The 20118-nt window shown below is 52.1% G+C and overlaps 1 protein-coding gene across 1 annotated transcript in view; it reads left to right on the top strand.

The window, feature by feature from the left end:
* BIN3 (bridging integrator 3) overlaps positions 1-20118 on the top strand; it is a 41671-nt gene that overhangs the window by 15068 nt on the left and 6485 nt on the right. The window contains exons 2-6 of the mRNA XM_028522028.2: positions 8552-8600; positions 15100-15140; positions 15518-15579; positions 16646-16782; positions 17251-17291. Of these exons, the coding sequence (XP_028377829.1) occupies positions 8552-8600; positions 15100-15140; positions 15518-15579; positions 16646-16782; positions 17251-17291 (330 nt within the window). The remainder of the gene's footprint in view (positions 1-8551; positions 8601-15099; positions 15141-15517; positions 15580-16645; positions 16783-17250; positions 17292-20118) is intronic.

Below are 20118 nucleotides of genomic sequence, written 5' to 3'. Positions count from 1 at the left end.
CCCCAGCAATCGTACATTGATGTTTCTCTCTCTCTTTCTCTCTCTCTCTCCCTCCCTTCCCTTCCTAAAAATAAATAAATAAAATCTTTAAAAAAAAAAACTACAACTAAAATATAAAAAAAAATCACTCAGACCTGTCAGAAATCAAATTGAATGGAAGTCTGACAACTACAGAACTAAAGAAACCACATCCATCCAGACTGAGCCAGCAAGCTGGTGCCATATCTGAGACTCCATCAACCTGGCTAATGCTGCTTTGGAGATCCCTAGAGACTCCACCCCACCCAATTTACAAGCCCACTCAAGCTGCTTTTCCATATGAATGGCTGGTATTGGCTCACTCTTCACAACTTCCTAAATCCTATCTCTGAAGTAACAGATGGTCTTAGTGGGGCCTGTACTAGCAGCAGCCAGCCTAGGTTCACAGCTTGGCTTCCCCTGGGAAACTCCGAGCCCAGCACAAGTAGCAGCCACCTCAGATTGCTTTATAGCTCAGGAAGGGTGGCCCTGGGAAAAACACAGGTAGGGGGCTGACCTTGGCCTGTACCACCCCAGGGCCAGTGCACCCAGTGGACAGCTACAGACCAGACCACACTGGAGCAACTCCATCCTGCCCCTGAACAGCTGATCCTCCATGGAAGGCAGAAAGTTGTGGTCAGTGGTCACAACCAATACTTGCAGCTGACTGGATAGATCCTTCCCGTTGATCTGCCAACAGTAATCAAGGCTCAACTACAAGATGAGGGTGTACTCAGCCCACCCAAAGGGTGTACCTCGAGTACCCAGCTTGGGTGATGGAGGGGCTGTGCCACCAGACCTTACAGGACACCTACTACATTAGGCCACACTACCAAGATGGGGAATCAAAGCAGATCTACCTAATACATAGAAACAAACACAGGGAAGCTGCTAAAATAAGGAGACAAAGAAACATGGCCCAAATGAAAGAACATAAAAATTCTAGAAGAGCTAAACAAAATGGAGATAAGCAATCTATCAGATGCAGAGTTCAAAACACTATAAGGATGTTCAAGGGTCCTGGCTGGTGTAGCTGGTATAGCTGAGTGGATTGACACAGGCTGAAAACCAAAGGGTCACTGGTTCAATTCTCAGTCAGGGCATATGCCTAGGTTGTGGGCCAGGTCCCCAGTAGGGGCCATGTGAGAGGCAACCACACATTGCTGTTTCTCTCCCTCTTTCTCCCTCCCTTCCCCTCTCTGTTACAATTTAAATTTAAAAAAAAAAAAAGGATGCTCAAGGAGATCAAGGGAACTTAGTGAGCAGCATAAAAAAGATCCAGTCAGAAATGAAGGATACACTAATTGAAATAAAGAACAATTTACAGGGAAATAATAGTAGAGTGGATGAAGCTGAGCATCAAATCAATGATATGGAACAAGAAGCAAAAAAAAAAACAGCCAAATAGAACAGCAAGAAGAAAAAAGAATCCAAAAATTGAAGATAGTGTAAGCAGTCTCTGGTACAACTTCAAGGGGTCCAACATTCGCATCATAGGGGTGCCAGGATAGGAGAAAGAGCAGGAAATGGGAAATCTACTTGAAAACGTAATTAAAGAAACTTCCCTAATTTGGTGAAGGAAATAGACATGCAAATCCAGGAAGCACAAAGTCCCAAACAAGATGAATGCAAAGAGGCCCACTCCAGGACACATCATAATTAAAATGCCAAAGGTTAAAGATAAAGAGAGAATCTTAAAAGCAGCAAGGGAAAAGAAGTTAGTTACCTACAGGAGAGTTCCCATAAAACTGTCAGCTGATTTCTCAAAAGAAACTTTGCAGACTAGAAGGAACTGGCAAGAAATATTCCAAGTCATGAAAAGCAGGAACCTACAGCCAAGATTGCTCTCCCAGCAAAACTATCATTTACAATGGAAGGGCAGATAAAGTGCTTCACAGACCAAAAATTAACACTAAAGGAGTTCATCATCACCAAACTAATATTATATGAAATGTTAAAGGGACTTATTTAAGAAAAAGATCAAAACTATGAACAATAAAATGGCAATAAATACATAACTGTCAATTGAATCTAAAAACAAACTAAGCAAACAAGAAGAACAGAGACAGAATCATGGGTACAGAGAGTGTTTTGATGGTTGCCAGATGCGAGGGGGCTATTGGAGAATGGGTGAAGAAGTGAGGGGATTGAGAAGTACAAAAAGGGCCCTGGCTGGTGTGGTTCAGTGGATTGAGCGCCAGCCTGCAGACCAAAGGGTCACCAGTTCAGTTCCCAGTTGGGGCTCATGCCTGGGTTGTAGGCTGGGTCCCCAGCTAGGGGTGTGTGAGAAGCAACCAATTGATGTATCTCTCACACACTGATGTTTCTCTCCCTCTTTCTCCCTCCCTTTCTGTCTCTAAAATAAATAAAATCTTTTAAAAAGTGCTAAAAAAAAAAGTACAAATAGGTATTTACAGAATAGCATGGGGATGTAAAGTACAGTATGGGCAATGGAGAAGCCAAAGGTTAAAGATAAAAAGCGAATCTTAAAAGCAGCAAGAGAAAAGTAGTTACTTATATGCATGACCCATAGACATAAACAAAGGGGTGGGGATTGCCTGAAGGAGTGGAGGTTGCTGGATAGAGGGGGGAACAGGGGGAAAGATCAGAAAACTATAATAGCATAATCAATAAAATATAATTTGAAAAATAAAAAATGAAATATCAAAAAGACAGAAAAAAAGAACTCATGATACTCCCTCCTACAAGGACGTGAGTGACAAACTGCTTACTCATTAATGCAGAAAGCATTAAGATTAGTCACTATACAAGAAAATTTGAAATGTGCCCTGAAATCTTAGTTTATTTATGAAAGAAACATGAGATTTTCCTAATTTTACAGCAATCCTAAAATTTATATTATATTTGCATATTACCAGTACTGAAGTATCTTTCTTTTTTCTCTAACAAAATGGTGTTACCAACTCTGTCACATGAAGAGGCAATCATAGACTATGCAGCCAAAAAATTCAAGGAAATAAATACAGAGGTGTGTCAGGCAGATGATTAATAAAAATATTAGGTTATTCGTGATTTTCTGATGTTCATATTATTTGTCAGCTTTTATAACTTGTAATTTATTATGCTGTTTTCTCTGTCTAAACATTCACTTTTATGCCTATTTTTATATCTGTAACTTTGTATTCCTTTTCTTTAAGAGGACATGCAAAACTCTATAAGCTTCAGGCCCAAAAACCCAGACCCAGGTCAAGCGCAGCTGAAGGCAAGAAGGTGAGGTGAATGTGAGCACATGTGGCGTGCTCTCACATGCGCGCACATGACCTCTTCTACTCACTGAGCCGTCGGGCTGCCGAGCTGGGCTTTTGTTTCCAAGTCATGTGCATTCAAGAATCTTCTCTGGGGAATTTTACCTGCCCAGGAGAAAAGACTAGATACACACATCAGGGGTTCCCGGCAAAACTGCTTGGCCAGATCACCCTACACAACAGACGGACCTTATTCACGCACTCACAGCTTCTAGTCAGCTGTTTTGTCCCCAGTCATACATGTGAGCAGACAACCAAGAATTACCACACGTCCAAGGGAAGTATTTAGCATGAAAAATGAAGGCTAAAGCAGGAAAAAAGCCACTTGAAGGGAAACAAACTATAAAGGAAGAAGAAACTTTTGTGAAGCTATCATTAAGAGCCTCAGATAAGGCATCCATGAAGTAAAAACAGAATAGAAGAACATTCTGAAAAATAAAAAGAGCTCTTGAGAAATTAAAAATATGAGAAATTAAAAACTCTTGGGAAGTGTTAAAAGATAAGGAAACATGGAAAAATAGAAAATTAGAGGACAAGCCAAAGAGGGCCAGTGTCAAAACTAGAATTTTGGAAGTAAGAAAGTGGGGGTAAGGGATCAACAACGACAAAATTTTGTTTTTTAATCTCAGAACTAAAGATTATAAATTGCCAAATGGAAAGAGTCCTGTTGAGGACCCCAGCACAATGGGTGAAATTAGATCCACGAGGCACATGAACATACGAACTGACAGGCTGGCGTGAAGAAAGCAAACAGCAGGTCATATCCAAAGGACGGAAGTCAGCAGCACTGGGAAATGAGACTCCAGTGAAGCAGTGCCGTCGGGACTCTGAAAGAGATCACGTGCAGCCACTAATTCTGTACCCAAACTAACCAGTGTGACAGTAGACTAAAAAGTGTCTTGGTAAGCAGAAATTCAGAAATTCTCTCCCACACACTTTTTCTCCACCCAAATGAGTAAACCAAAAAAAAAGGAAGACACTGAATCCAGATGTCAAAATACCTCGGCAGGGAGAAGGAACCTCTGTGAGGAAGGTGAAGGGGGAGCCCAGGAGGCCTGCTGCACACCATGGCGGGCTGATCCACTCAGGCTGGAGCAGGCCATCGTGGCAGTAATAGCATACCTGATAGAAATGAGTGTATTAGGAAGACATTTAGACAACTGAGATAGAATTAGGGGAAATACATGAAATCATGCTTATGAAAGAAAAGTGACAGTTATTAATTGTAATGAAAACAAAACATTATGAAGTGCTACTAGGTATATATATTGCTATGTAACAAATTGCCCCACAAAAATTTAGTGTCTCAAAACAATACTAGTTTCCATGGGTCAGGAATTTCAGAGTGCTAGTCTGGCTTGGGAACTCTGAAAGTTACAATTCAGTGTGCATCAGCCAGAACTGCAGTCTTCTGAGTGCCTGGCTGAGCTGCAGAGTCTGCTGGCTGCCATGTGCAGAAGGAAAGTGCATCCCATTATGCTCCTAATAGTTTACTTAGTGTTGTCCTCGCCAAGTCATAATAGAACTGTACTGAGAGGAACGGGGTTGCAAGTGTGCCTTTGTGTCACAGAAGTGGATACCACGAAGAGGTTTCTTTACTTAGTTAAATCTTCCTCTTCCAAAATAAAAAGTCCGTAGCTAGTGCTTAAAACCTAATGCTCAGAAGGCAGCAATACAAGCATTTTTATGTGGAGACAGGAAGGTGCAGACCAAAAATCCAGCACAGGTGACAGTGCTCCTCTCAGACATGAGACTCTGGGGCCTAGAGCCTCATATTCTACTTAACGAAGCCCGGTGCCTCATTCAGCTAATCACGTGTATAAATTTGGTAAAGGTAAGACCTAGATGAATAAAAGGAAATCATGAAAGGTGGATTTTTATGTTGAGGTGGAGGGGGCAGATCTTTCCCAGTATGATGACACCAAAAGAAGGAATCTCGAAGGAAGAGAAATTTGCTGGATTTGACTTCATACTCAGCAGAAGCTTCTGTACAGAAACGGTTTCTTAAATACACACATGTCCAAAGGGAAAATGCAAACCCCAACCCAGGAAGAGTCCTGATAAACAGGCCAAATGGCTGGTGGTAAAATGTTAACTATTTTCATCTTTTAAAAAATGCAAATTGTTTCAGTCTGTCTCTAGGGCAATTGGCAAATATATCAAAGCCTTGAGCTCGTGTATATCCTTTGACCCAGCAATTTCAACCCTAAGAATTTACCCCATGTGACCAGTGCTTGGTGTGCACGGAGAATGTTTAGAATATAAGAGGAAAATTCAAAACAGTCGACGTGACCACCAGTAAGTAATGTGTGTTACGAAAATAAAACTAGTGGTACAGGTATGTAATGGAGCACTGGGTCACTCTCAAAAATCAGGCCGTTGAAAACTGTATTGGCATATAAAACCATGGCATGTTTCCTCTGTTTTTAAAATGGGTGTATATGTGCATATGTACATGTGTACACGTGTACACACACTGAAGTTTAGGTTATTACTGTTTATTTTCTTTGGGAGCATGTATGTGTTTGTTACTTGTGTTTTTCAATGTTTTCCATGTTTTTGGCACTGGTCAGGTGTTATTTTTGTAGTTGAAAAGAAAACTAAAATAATTTTTTTTAGTTTATTTGAAAAATACAGAAAGTACAAAGAAGAGAACAGTGATCATACTCTCGCTGCCTAGAGTTAACACAACCGACATTAAGTACATTTGCTTCAGTTTTTTTTCCTTCCTGCAAATTTTTGAAATCTAATTAACACCAAAATAATAACCTTGGTTATCTTTTAGATAGGAGACTAGACTGTTTTGTTTTTTCCTCCCCCCCCCTTTTTTCTCTTTTATACTTTTCTGTATTTCTTAAGTTTTATGAGCATGCATAGCTCCCTAAAATACATACAGTTGGCCCTTCGCACCCGCAGTCTCACATCCGTGGGCTCAGTCAGCCACATGTTGACAGCAGCATCCACGGCTGGGAAGCTGCGGACACAGAGGACCACTGTTCTGTGCCGTGGTGTCTCAGGGCCGTACACATCTGCAAATTCTGTGTCTGCGGGGAATCCTGGACCCCGTCTCCGCTGGGCACCCAGAGACAACTGTATGACAAATTTGTATGAGCAAGTATTAAACTATTAGAAAACTGGACTGGACATCGGGGCCCCGGCAGTGCATTCCTGGTTCTGTGGTGACCTGGCAGAATGGCCCTGGGCTAGTCACTGGACCTCTCCAGCTCTGCTTTCTCTTCTGCAAAAAGAGAGGGTTAAACGGGGGAGATTTCTATGGTAACTTACAGTTCTAAAAATACTGCAGTTCTAAATTAAGATTGAGAAAGAGGCTGTGGTTCCACCAATAATGGACTCTGAGTTCCTAATTCCTTGGTACCTCGTCTGTAGTGTGAGGCTCCGAGTTAGAATCCTGTCGAAGGCCACTCTGAGAAGCCTAGCACGCTCACCCTGTCCCCCATGTTCTTAGAATGGAGATTTGGTTTAGAACTGATGTTGTAGATGAGCTGGAAGGACCATCTATTCCAACTCCTCTGTGTTAGGGTGTAAAAACTGAGCTCCAGAGAGACTGCCGTTTGTTCAGATCACAGAACTAGTCAGAGGCTGAGACCAGGTCTTCTGGTTCCCGGTCCAGATCTTTTTACACCGCCACATGCTTCGTGCAAAACAGGATCAGTCTTTTCGCAATGCCACCTGGACCTCATTTGCACTGTCACCAAAATGGTCCTTGAGGGCAGTTGTTCACTGTCCAAAACCGTCATGTCAGTCCACTGTAATCTGATTTGGGGGCACGTAACTGGGGGCCCAGGGAAGGGACCAAGGAACTCATCTGTCCTTAACCTTCTTCATTAGGTCTGGGAAAGGGAAATAGCAATTTTATTTTTTCTTCCCTTTTCAGTTCCATAGCTTACCTGTCCCCCTGGTAATTATATAGCCAGAGCTTATTTGTTTACAGAAGCCACGTGAATCAGCCAGCCCCAAAAGGGTTAACACTGCCAAATTATAGGGTGGGTTAACAATAAACAGGATGTCCTCCAGAAATTAAATTTAAACCACTGTGACTCAGGCCAGCCCGTCCTCTAACCAGATTGCTGTCTGGGGTTATTATCGGTGGTTAATTATACCACTGGGTTTAGCAACAGTGTTGGTCAGTTTGGGCCAAGAGAAGCCAGGCTCCAGGAGAAGAAGGTGTGGAGGGGCAGGTGCAGCCCTGGGAGCGGGAGGTTTGAATGGAAGGGACTGGAAGTAGGGAGAGCGGTGGTCTATCTAAGCTGTGCCGTGGAGCTCCTGCTGGAGCCCTTTCCCTGAACGGACCGCAGAGGTGCCCACCACACCCCTCCCTGGAGCAGGGGACGTGAAGTCCACTATCTGTAGATGGAGGGATACAGTGTTTGCCTTCCAGCCCGGCCACACTGCTTTTCTTCCCAGAATTGTAGAATCATAAAATGCTCAGTGCCTTAAGGAGGCTTCCAGATTATCCAGCTCAACCCTTTTGCTTCACCGGGTGGGAAATTAAGGCAGAGCTTGCCTGCCAAAGGGCAACCCGCTCCGTGGAGAGGAGGCAGGGTTGGTGCTCAAGCGGCGACTCCTCAGCCAGGCCCTGCCCTTATGCCAAGCTGCCTGCCTTTTCTAAGTGGGGAGCCTGAGGTGCAGGGCACCCTGGCAAGATCACGGCAGACTGGAGCTGGACTTCACATTCTTCAAGGAGTTGGTGGCATTTAGATTCTGTCAGTTATCATGGGAAACAGCCCAGCCTGGCTGGTCCTTAATGGCCCTGCAATTTGTCACCTCTCCTCAGCCATAGAGGCAGCCCTGCAGAGCCACAGTCTGTCCCTCTGGAGAAGTAGTGAGGCACCTAATATAGATACGTGGTTCTTAGGGTGTTTTTAAAGACATGTTTTCAAGGATAACAGCGATCCAAGTGAGCCTATAGTTTCTGGCCTCGCAGCCCCTTGAGACACAAGTTACAGGGACTGTTATTTGTACAGTGCCTCCCCGCTCCTGCCCTCCCCTTCACAGTGCATTTGAACAGCAGGCTGTCCGGGAAGGTGCTCTGGGGCAGAAGGTGGTGCCCAGGCCCTCCGTCTGACACTGTACACGGGAGGATGACGGTGCTTGACCTACTGGGCACGTGGTACAAGCAGCAGGGAGTGAGCTGCACCGCTTTTCCTTACCCTTCTGGGGACGGGGGGAGGGGCTGTATTTCATCAGTTCTGTTTGGGCATATCCCTGTTTCTCCTAACACCCCTCTTTGTCTCTTTGTCCTACAGGATTCCTTTCAAGATTGGGCAGCCCAAGAAACAGATTGTCCCAAAGACAGTGAGTAGCCCTGTTCTTTCCTTCTGAGACTCCAGTCTGTCTCACACAGCCTTCGCCGAGAACCGGAACTTTGATCCAACCCCTTCTTATGGGGCTAGGGAGGAAGAACCTGGGCCTCACCGTTCTGGGTTGTGTGCCTCTGGAACTTCGCATGGCTGGGGCTTGCAGAGGCCTCCTGTCCTGGGACAGGGTCCTCTTCAGCTCATCCTGGGTGGGTGGAAGAGGTGGGTTCATCAGGCGAGAGGGAACGCACTGCTCCTGGCAGCTCATCTCTGGGGTCAGTCTGAACACTCCTAAAAGGGAGCCTGGAACAGGGACTCTGGCCAAGGACACATCCCAGACCTCTATCTTAGGACGCGGGAACCACCGAGAAGCTTCCTGGGCTCCATTTGTCTCATTTGTCTCTGCTGCTATACGCATGGTAGCCAGGACCCAGAGCCACTCAGCACCGGGGCGGGGTGGGGGGAAATCACTGAATCCTCCCCCCACCCTGTAAGCTCACAGTTTCTGACCCTATTTTATCTCCAGTATGGGAGAGAAAGAGAATCATAGCTTCTTAGAAAGTTAGAACTGGAAGCCCTTAGAGACCTCGTGCAACCCCCTGCTGTTCCCTGTGAGGACCCAGGTGGTGGACGTGGAGTCGTGGTGACTTTCTAAGGTTGGGAGACGCTCATGCTGACGGCTGGAGTCAGACCTCCAGGCGGAGCCTCTGTCCAGTTCGCGCCCCGTGGCTTCCTGCTGCCTCACTCAGGTGGAGTCTCCCAAGGCTGGGCATCCTGGCCAAGAGTGGCTGCTCCAACCCCCTCCCCCACAGCTCCGAGCGAGCGAGCAAGGCCCTTGGCTTTCACGAGGGAGGCCATAACTGTTGAGCGTCGCTGGATGTGCTGGCTCCAGGAAGCCAGGGGGAGGCCCTTGATGGTCCCTGCAGCCCTGGCGCTTCTCCTTGTCTTAACGACCTCATCCCAAGACTCAGGACTTGGCTCGGGACTCGGAAATGCAGGAAAGATAGAGCTTCAGAAGTTGGCGGAGAAGAGAGTTCAGCAAACATCTGGCCAATGGCTCTGTCTCTGAGAAGTCCAAAGTTAGGTCACTTAAAAGGAAATGGGCCCGTGTTAAAGGGTCCTCCCCCTTTTCCAGGCAAAGGCTGGCCCCGGACAGACTCTGAGTTTACCTCCCATGCCGGAGCTCACCATCTGTGGAGACTCTCAGCCTGAAGCGCAAAGAATCTGGGTGTGCGAGTGTTGGGCTCCAGCTGGCTACAGGAAGTGGGGGAAGGTGTGGCTTTGGGTCTCCAGAGTTTAATCCAAGGCAGATCTGAAAGGGAAGTGGTTTTGAAAAGGGTCTTTTATTCCCAACACTCACTACCAAAAAACAAAACAAACAAACAAAAAACCCTCCCGTCTCCCCATCCCTTGTGGAGATGGTCTGGTTCTGCACAGGGAAGTATAGCCCAGAGTGCAGTTTCTGGCCACTTTGCCAGAGTCTGTTGACGGGAAGGTCTGTGGGTGTTTTTCGTCTGGGAGTGGCAGGGCCTCCCCTGAAAGGGCAGAGGCAGGCAGAGGAAACACTCTGTGCCTGTGCGTGCCTCTGGGGCCCGTGATGCCCTCACCCCTTCCTGGTAGCGCCCTCTCTTGGGGTGAAACCAGGGTCCTCTCACTGGGGCACCCGCTCCCCTCACAGACTGGGTATCAAGGAGTGGGTGGGAAGCAGGTGGGGACGTCCCCCTGCCTGGATTCCCATCCTGGCTCCGGCATGCTGTCTGGGCCTTCGGCAAGTTCCCTGCCCTCCCTGAGGCCAGCTTTCTCCCTTGTACAGTGCGGGTGATGGCAGGACCTATGTCGTGGATGTCTGATGAGTCTCCCATGAGGTGATGCACATGAAGCACTTCTCACAGTGTCTGGCACATAGTGAGGCTTCAGTGAACACTATGTTGCAGGAAGTCAATTTGGTAACCCACCAAGGACTCCGCCAGTCCCAGCAGCTGGATTCCCCGGTGCAGGGAAGTGTAGGCCAGCAGAGAGGTGTTTGCCCCCTTGACTCCCAGGTGGCAGTGAAGTGTCTGCAGCAAGACCCTGCCTTTCAGAGGCTTGTTCTCCACTTCACAAGCCCCTACTGGCCCTGCAGCCAGGCCAAGGCTGGGTGGTCGCCTCAGCGTCTTCGTAGCTGCCCCCAACAGTGGGGACGCACTCCGTCGTTCTTGCCCCGGCACTTTCAGGGGAGCAGGCAGACGGGGCCGCCTGGGTTATTGGAAGTCACAGCACCCTGTCATGGGAAGAAGTGTTCACATTATCTTCAGGGAGTTTCAAGAAGTTTTCGGCTCAAGGCTGCCAACTGTCAGACACAAAGAAAGCACTGTGTATGCGGCCACCCGCACGGCTCTCCCTCGTCCAGACCGTTCACGCAGATGCGGCCATGTCACAGCGCTGGCTGGAGCAGCCTGATCTCTGTGGGGGCCAGCCAGTGGGACGTCCCTGCCCCAACCTCTGCTTGGGCCCATCCACTCTTACAGTCCCATAAAGTAGCTGGGGCTCCTTGGGGGGTGGAGGAAGCTGCACCTCCCTCCATAGCCTGGGGGGCTGGGAGAGCTCTCAGAAGCTAGGTACCCCTGGGCCTCACACCCAAAGGGAAGCACCCACTTTGATCCCTAGCTAGGTGGGTGCTCTGTGGAGTCAGGCAGAGTCCTACCACATGAGGCCTTCACTTGAGAAAGATTTCCATGGGCAAGATGAGGGCTGTCAGCCTCGTTGCTGTCTTGTTGTAGCGTGCCACAGGCAGCTGCCTTCGCCAAGCGGCCTCACAGAGGGCTCCTCAGTTGGCCGCCTCTTCACTTCACCGGGAGGTTGGATTTGGGTGGGGACTCAGCCTGTTCACTCAGTGAGCAAGTACCCGAGCCTGCAAGGTGCCAGCTGACCTTAGCACTGGGGAGGGAGCTAAGCAACTCAGTGCCCCCACCCCCTGAGCCTGCTAGGATGAGGGGGGCAGGGAGCAGCCGAGGGGCGTCCAGCCTGACTCCTGCACTAACCTCGCCAGCCACCACCCGCCCTGACCCGCTCTCAGTCGTGCACATGTGTTTACACTCGCATTGTTGACTGCGGTCCAGCTGCCTTTTTGGCAGAGCATCAAGCATTTGAAGATGTTCAGATCTTCTGTGTTTGGCGCTTTCTCTCAGAATGGAATAAACCTTGGAGTGAGAGCCCAGGGTGTCGCTTCATTCCCCATCTGAGAGGCCAGTCCTGGTGGTGTCCCCTCGGCTCTGTCCTCAGTGGAGGAGAGTTCTCAGGACTGTGAGCTATAGAAGCAGCCCACACCTGGCTGCTGGGACAGGAGGTGTGATGTTCGTGACCTCTTCGGCTGTCAGGTGGCTTTGAGGGACATAAAGTAGAAGGACCAAGCTCATTCCAACAGGCTTCTCAACTTCCAGTGTGAGACCTCGAGTTTCTCATCAACCAGAACAATCCAGCCCAGCTGGAACCCTGCAGCCCTTCTCTGCAAGTCCAAGCAGCCCCAGCCAGGAGGGCCAGGTGTTCTCCGACATCCCACACACACCAGCGCGCTTGGGGATTGCGACAGAGGCCGGGCCCCGGCCAGCTGCCCCTCTCAGAGCACCTGCTGTGTGTTCTTGATCTTCAGGAGAGCTGCGTCCCGGCCAAGACCTCCTTCATTTTAATTTCATCTTTTTTGGAGAAAAAGACTGTGCTCACATCCTACACAGTAAGAAAGGAGATTTCCCGTGAGAGGGAAGGCCCAGTACAGCCCCCCGGAAACAGGACTCTAGGCTTAGCCGAAATTAGGGGCATCCTTGCTGCTTCTCTCTGCCAGAGGGCCCCACGCCAGCCTGCACCCCCAGACTGCTCTGGTCCTCTCGCCACCCCAATGTGGAGGAAAAACGACCAACATGGCCTACAGGCAGGTTCCCTGCCCTGGGCTTCACGTGCACTCTGTGAATCCTTGGGACCAGCAGGTGAAGGGACACCGTTACCCCATTTCTTTCTCAGCCCCTGAAATTTACACAGGGTGAGGCCAAATAAAACACCTCGTTTGACTAGGCAAGAAACCGAGACTCAAAGTGTTAGGTGATGCTCTACGGCTAGTATCAAGTCTGTGTCATAGCCCACCCCTACCAGCTCCCGTCCCCGCTGTCCTTCCTCCTGGCCCTGTGGGGGGAAGGTCCAGCCACCGCCAGCGCTGCCTCTGAAGGGCCCCAAGCTCCAGAGCAGGTCTCCTGTCGCACTCACCCTGGAGGCCCATGAGGCCTTCAGCTGTGACTGACCACCACCCAACTGTGAATCCCCTGTGCTGAGTAACACTTGAAATGCTTATCCAGTCCATATGCTTTAGTGGGAGTGAATTTTGAATTTTTCCTTAAGAGTAGCTTTTGGCGGACCATAAGAAAGGAGGTGACAAAAATGTTGGATCCCTGGATGGAAAGAGTGGGTCTGCTCTTCGTACAGGGTTCTAAATGCTGGGATCGCAGAGCAAAGGAAAGACCATGTGTTCCTGCTTCCGCATTTTCCAATTCAAATGAGGAAGGTGGCACGCTGTCACGCCCGGAAACCTCAGCGGAGTTGGTCCTCACCACTCTCTCGCTGTAGCACCCTCAGCCTCCACAGGGCTTCCCAGGGTTGCAGTGATGTGTGTGTTGGGGGGTGGGGGGTGGGGATCATCCCCCAGGGCCATGTTTCTGTTATTCATCAGGGACCCCCAGCACTTGGCAGAATGCATTGCACTTAATAGGCGCTCTGTAAATGTTTGTGGGATGAATGAGTGCAGTTTATTTTTTTATCCTTACTGGAGGACATTTTTTCCATTGCTTTTAGAGAGAGAGGAAAGGATGGAGGAGGAAGGAAGTAAGAAACATTAATTGATTGCCTCTCTACACGCCTGGGCTGGGGTTCGAACACACAGCCCTTCAGTTACTGTTACGGGATGATGCCCCAGCCACCTGAGCCACACCGGCTAGAGCTGAATGAATGCAGTTTAAAACAAGTAATAAAAGGCCTGAACTAGGAGTCTGAATTCTGGCCCTGTTTTGCCACTCACTAGCCCTGCATCCTTACGTCAACCACATCCCCTCTCTGGGCTTCATTCCCTCACGTATCACATGAGGTACTGGCCCCCAGTCACGTCCTGCCAGTCTGTGACCGTGCTGAGCACACCCACATTCAAGCGTGGCGTGGCGTGCGAGGTTGATGGGGTTTAGAATGCTCTCCCAAGGGGCGCCTTTGATGGCAGGGCCTGCGGTGAAGAGCGGTGTGACTTTGACGGGTGCTGCAGATTTGCACCCCCTGACCTCGGCCTGTAACCGAGAGACAGGACTGAGGGGTCGCACTGGCAGGGATCTCAGGGGCACAGCCCAGAAGTCATCTTTCTTAGGTCGTAGCCTTAATTCCTCAGCAAATGCCTTTCCCCTCTTGGGGGCGTTACAGTTAAGAGCACAGGCCTGGGTGCTTGGCTGCTCATAATGGTGTGCCCATGCACAGGTGGCTTCACCTCTGTCCCTGTGACCTCCTGAGTACTGTGAGGGCTGTGGGTGCATCTGCCCCCAGCAGAGTTGGGGTAAAGATGGCCCTGCAAGCCTGCACAGCACACTCGGTGAATGGAGCAGGTTTCACTTCCAGAGTGCCTCAAGCCTAGAGCTCCCCGAGGTGAGGCAGCCAGGAGTGCTCGGTGCTGGAAGGGGAAGCCTCCTGCCTGCTCCCCCAACCCCCTCCTTTAGGCTCTCGGCTGTCAATCACTTCGCAGGCCTTTGGCCTGAGGCCATTGCTGAGCCCCGGTTCACAGATGGGGAAATTCAGCCATGGAAGTACAAGTCACTCTCTGGACTTCACCTGACATGTAGGTGACAGAATTCGGTCCAGGACTCACAGTTTGGTTTAAATATTGCTGGCATTGGGGAAATCCGATAACTAACTAAACCAGGAACTTAGCCTGGCCGGAGTCTAGTTCTAGTATCTGTGTTTGGTGCATCCCAGCACACAGAGTGGGGACACATGATCTTTCTTGATCTACCCTGAAGCTAGCAGGTAGTATGACCTGTGACCATAGAGGTGACTTGCCCGGGCCTTGCCTCAGAACTGCTGAGTGGCAGAGACAGAACTGAAGTCCATATCCCACCCTTTCGCTCTACCCCCTGGGCCGCCCTGGCTGAGTACCTGTCACAGGCTGAGCAGCTCACCTGTGGGGTGGGGGGGGGGTGAGGACAGGGAGCGTGGCCCTGCGCCTCACTCCCTGCAGTGGGAGTGCCGAGCTGCAGCCTGCTGGTAATCCGCTGGTACTTGCCTGGCTGGCACATCTGGGAGGCCAGCCTCTCGCCCTCACTAGACACTTAATTAGTTTGGGAACACAGGGTACTGTGCCATTGGTGACCTGCTGGCGCCTGCAGAACCTGGATGGCATTTCTGTCGATGAGGGAGGGCATACAGGGAGTGTCAGGAGGCTGGCAGATTTTTTCCAGTGTGCTGTCATTTCTCCGCTGACCGAGGTGTCGCTCTCATTACAGGTGGAGAGAGACTTTGAAAGGGAGTATGGAAAGCTGCAGCAGTGAGTGTCATGGCCGGGGAGGGGGGTGCTGGGGTCGGAGAGGGCGGGGCCATCTGCCGGGTCTCACTGCCCGCAAGGTTTCATCTGCCGGCTCATCACCACCCTGGGGTCTGAAGGCAGCTCAGCTCACCACCTGCCACAAATTGTCCCCCAGCTGATAGCTGTGTGACAGTCGTGAACTTGTAACCTTTGGATGCTTGGCCTCATGCAAAGCTTGTAGTGGTCCTTCGGTCAGTGGGAACCTCCCCGCAGAAGGGCCCCTTGTCCTCCTGGCAGGCATTTCAGAGAAGCAGGTTGGGCTTCCCTCAGGTAGCTGGAAAGAAAGAGCCAAAGCCAGTTGGCGAGGCCAGGTACCAGCCTCTGGCTCTGCCTTGCAGGCTGGAAGAGCAGACCAGGAGGCTACAAAAGGACATGAAGAAGAGTGCCGATGCCGACCTGGGTAGGTGGCCCATACCGCGGGCTGGACTGGGTGGACACAGGTGGATGCCCTCCTCCCTCAGTCACCTCAGGGCTGGCTTGAAGTAAGTGCACTTCGTAGATGCCCAGCGGATGTCCCTGAGAAGTGGCTCGAGGTCACTCTTCATGTAGCAGATCCCCACTCGTCCCTTCCCCGGGCGCAGCCAGGCGGCCTGCTGGCTCCTGTGGTCCGTGCCATGGAGCCCCGAGCTGTGCATTCTGAGGACATGGGCGCGTCGGAACACGACAGCCCTCCGTCCTGGCCCTGGCGACTCCAAACTATGTGTGCCGCAAGCCAAAGGGCTGCTTTTGGAGACCGTCTGTTATTTGTTTTGAAGTTGGTTCTGAGTTACCTGGATGGCATCTTTATCATTCCCCACTGCCTTTCTAGTACGGGCTGTGACCTGTCGTTTCCTTTCTTATTCCTGTGTATCACTGAAACCAGGGGTTGCCTAGTTATACCAAACCTGGCCTCCTTTTGTCAATAAAGTTTTATTGGAACACAGCCACACCCATTCTTTAGGTGTTGTCTGTGGCAAAGTTGAGTCGTGGCAGCAGGAACCATGTGGCCCGCAAGCCTGCAGTCTGGGCTCTCCAGCTCCTCACAGTAGCCTGCCCCTGCCGTAGCAAGCTGAGCCACTCTTGGACCCCACGCCACGCGGCACCTCCTGCCACCAGGACAGGTGTTCTGAGATGCAGTCCTGGAGTCCAGATTAACCGACCTAGAACTTTGCAGCTAGACATCTGCATTTCTCACAGCTTCCCACCCAGATGAGCTTGTTAGAACCCAGAGCTGGGAATACTGTCACTGCCCACAGGTAAAGGTGCCCCAAACATTATCCAGAGCAGTGTCGTGTGGTCAGGAATGAGCATTATGCAGTGAGGAGTAGTGTCTGGTGCTCTGTGGCACTTTGTAGGTTGTGTGGCCTCTGGCCATCGGTACAGGTCACCTGGGTACAGGCCCTGGACTGAGGGACGACAGGGAGCCCTAGCAACAAGGCCTGGACACCAGTCCCTTTGCAAGGTCCCTGAGCTCTGACTTCTTACAGCCATGTCCAAGTCGGCTGTGAAGGTGTCCTTGGACCTGCTCTCCAACCCCCTCTGTGAGCAAGACCAGGACTTTCTGAACATGGTGACCGCCCTGGACACGGCCATGAAGCGGATGGATGCCTTCAACCAGGAAAAGGTGACGGGGTCTGGATCTCCCCCTCTCATGGCTCTGTCTGGAGGGACACCTACATAAAGGCTCGGGCCCCGCTCGGGGCGACCTTCCACCCCAAGGCCCCTTCGCGCCCAAGTCTGTGAGCTCTTCCTGGTGGGCCTGCTCGCTGTGGCTCCCACGAGCTCACATCATTCCAGTGAGGCCGTGACTGGCCGCCCCGCTGAGCAAGGCCACTGTTGGCCTGGGCAGACAGCAGCGGGCAGGTGAATGGGCTTCCAGTGACAAGGACAGGACACTCCTGTTGCCCTCCAGGCTTCCGGTGCCTTCTCTGCCTCACCCCGGGCTCAGGGTGCCCACCTACCTGTGCTGCCCCTGGTCCTCCTCCTCCCTGCCCGTCAGGCCCCCCTTTCTCTCCTGGAACTGGAGCCTCCCCCCTTCAGGAAGAGTCTGACCTTACCCCGGTTTTGATGTCATTGGTTTTCCTTCTTACAGGTGAACCAGATTCAGAAGACAGTGATTGAACCCTTGAAGAAGTGAGTAGAGGCCATCGGGGACCCGGGGCTTCGGGGAACTAGGTCAGGGCCCATATACGCCCTGCAGTACTGAATTTCCCTTCCAGCAGCCTGTCCTTAGACGTGGGGTTGACAGAGAGCCCAACGGGGTGGCAGCTCCATGACCTGCGGCCCTAGGGTTGACACTCCTGGTAGCCGCAGGGCCCTGTGACCCTGCAAGGCAGCAGCCATTGTTCCAGTGGCCATCCGCCATTTCCCCTTTGTCCCTGGTGGCAGACTGGCAGAGCCAGAGCTTGCTGAGTTAAGCCGGCGAGGCTCGTGGCCAGCCCCTCTGTGGAGACGGGTGAGGCCTTTCATCCCCCAGCCGGACAGGGGGAGCAGCTGCTCTGAAGCACCTCGGCTTCTGAATGTGGGGGGGAGGCTGCACATGGGGAAGGGCGCGCGCCACGGGGTTCCCGCCTGGAAGACCCCTAACTCGTGACCTATCGGTCAGAAGTTCTGTCAGGCAGGCTCTGGGCAGCGGATCAGGACGGCCTATTCCCCAGGACCCCTAGGGGTGGGGCATTGCCTTGAAGCTTCCGAAATCACTTGGTCTCTTCCCCAGCCTCTCCCAGGCAGCCTCTGACCTGGAAAGGCCCCGCTCAGCCCGGCAGCTGCACTTAATTACCTCTCCGTGGTGGGCCCTTGGCCTCGGCCTCAGTGGGCCCAGGCACTGAGGGCTCTGCTAATCACTGTGAGGCTGGGTCCGGGCCCTAAGGGAGATGAGAGAGCAGGTTTGACCTCTGGCCGGTGCAGGGTCTGTGGGTTTGTGGGGCCCCCTCCCGTACTGCCTAGGGCTGAGCATCTGAAGAGTTCTGTCTCAGCTGTGCTACCTGGAGGCTCAGCCACTGCTCCTTCCCAGGGCCCTGGCCCTAACCCTGCTGGCCCCAGGTCACAGGGTCATGTGCACAGCAACGGGGCGCCAACGAGGCCGCCCAGGGCTTGTGGCATTCTGACAACGGTCTCCAGGACCAAGGGTTCAGAGCTGGCTGGGAAGGACCAAGGGCAGAGCAGACCCCACTCACAGGGGCCTCTGGAAGCTGCGTGGACACCCATGGCTGGCAGAACTGGGCAGGGGACACCAGCTCAGAGGACTGGGGGACTGGCTCCTGTCTTGATCTCACAGCCAACAAGGCAGCCTTGAAATCTGATGCAGGGCTTCAGAAACCAAGTGCAGAGAAATCCCGGCTGCTTCCCACTACCCAGCAGCCCGCCACCTGCCCGGAAGGTGGGTGTAGTGGCAGAGGGGGCGGGCACCATCTCCGCAGGGGATCCGCTGACCTCCACTTGAGCCCGGGCCCTGCCTGTCCCTGGGCTGGCTGCTGTGCATCCCAAGCCGATATGCGATCCCCCCGACCACAGAAAACCGCAACTGCCTGTTGCCTCCTCTTGCCAGGAGAGAGCTCCCAGGGACCCCAGCACCGGAAACGGGAAACTGCAGCTTTCTGTCTTCTGATGAAGAGCATTGCCACATGGCCACCCCACCGCCCCCAGGCTCCCCCCAGGGGGCTCGGCCTCTAATCCCCCAGTCCCTGGGCTGTGTTCACATGGTCGGATGGGGATGCTTTCAATTTCCCTTTCCTGGTGGGTGGAAGATGCCGGCTGTGTGGGCACAGATTGAGGAATGGCAGGCATTCCCCACCGGGACCGGCTGCTCCCAGCCCACCGCCCAGCCTGCCTCGATCTGCCTCCCCCTTTCCCTCCTGCCTCTCTCACTGCCTTTACCCCAGGCTTACCCAGGGGAGAGAATTTGCTGTTGAACCTTAGGACAGGCAAAAAGTGGGCAGTCACTGTGGACAGAGCCTCAGCGAGTCCGTGGTGGAGGCACAGCCCCGTCCTCCCGTCTCTGAGGATAGACAGAGCTCAGGCACCATGTTTTGTGCAGAAGTCAGGGTGGGGTCAAAAGTAAGTGGACCACTAGGACACCCGCCAAGGCAGCGTGGCACGGCGGAGTGGGGAAGTACTGGATGGGCAGTTCCAGCCTGCCCTGACCCAGCCCGTGACCTTGGCCAGGGCCTGGTCCTCAGAGTCTCTTTTCCCACCTGTGGAAAGGGAGTGCCCACCCGAACTCTTGGAGCTGCATGGCCGGTGGGCAGCAGGGGAGGGAGGTGTCCAGGGCCAGAGTGGCAAGTTGAGCCTCACATGCAGCACTGAGAACCCCGGGGGCCCCACCACAGGGGCTCCCTGTCCCCCTCACTTCTGATGGCAGGGGAGGGGGAGCAGGGCGTTTGGCTCTGTGGCAGCCTGCCTGGTGAGAGTGCGGACTTAACACCTCAGGGAGAGCTGGTCCCACCGCTTGCCAGGTGAGCCATCTGGTACCTCTGTAGAGCCCCTGAGGGCACATTTGGGAGGACCCAGGCCCTGGGGACCAGGCTGTGCTCGACTTTACCTCCTTGCCAACTTACCTCCTGTGATCTGAAGGTGGAGGAAAGCAGTAAAGCATCCCATGTGGGGGAAGGGGGTCCTGCTACCAGACAAGGCCCTTCCCCTCGTACAGCATTGCACTGTTTACACACCCAACGTGCGGGGCTGGCGAAAGTCCGTTCTGGCGCCATCGAAGTAGACAGTGGGGAGGTGAGGCCTCAGTGGGCAGCAACCCAGAGTCAGGATTACAGAGTGCCCCCTCTTGTCAGCCACTCAGAATACACCACCTGATCTTCCCTGCCTGACCCTGGTTTCCCCACTTTACTGTGACAACAGCAACACCCTCCTGTACCCCCGACGGTCCCCAAGCCGGGGCCAAAGCCACCTGAGCGCAGGTGATCGATGCGCTGTGTACAGTGAAGTAAGTCAGCTTGGCATCCCGTGG

This window comes from Phyllostomus discolor, chromosome 8 (genome assembly GCF_004126475.2).
Source record: "Phyllostomus discolor isolate MPI-MPIP mPhyDis1 chromosome 8, mPhyDis1.pri.v3, whole genome shotgun sequence".
NCBI classification, from domain to species: domain Eukaryota; kingdom Metazoa; phylum Chordata; class Mammalia; order Chiroptera; family Phyllostomidae; genus Phyllostomus; species Phyllostomus discolor.
Note: the sequence above shows the minus strand (reverse complement) of the source record. Positions and strands in the feature narration are given on the sequence as shown.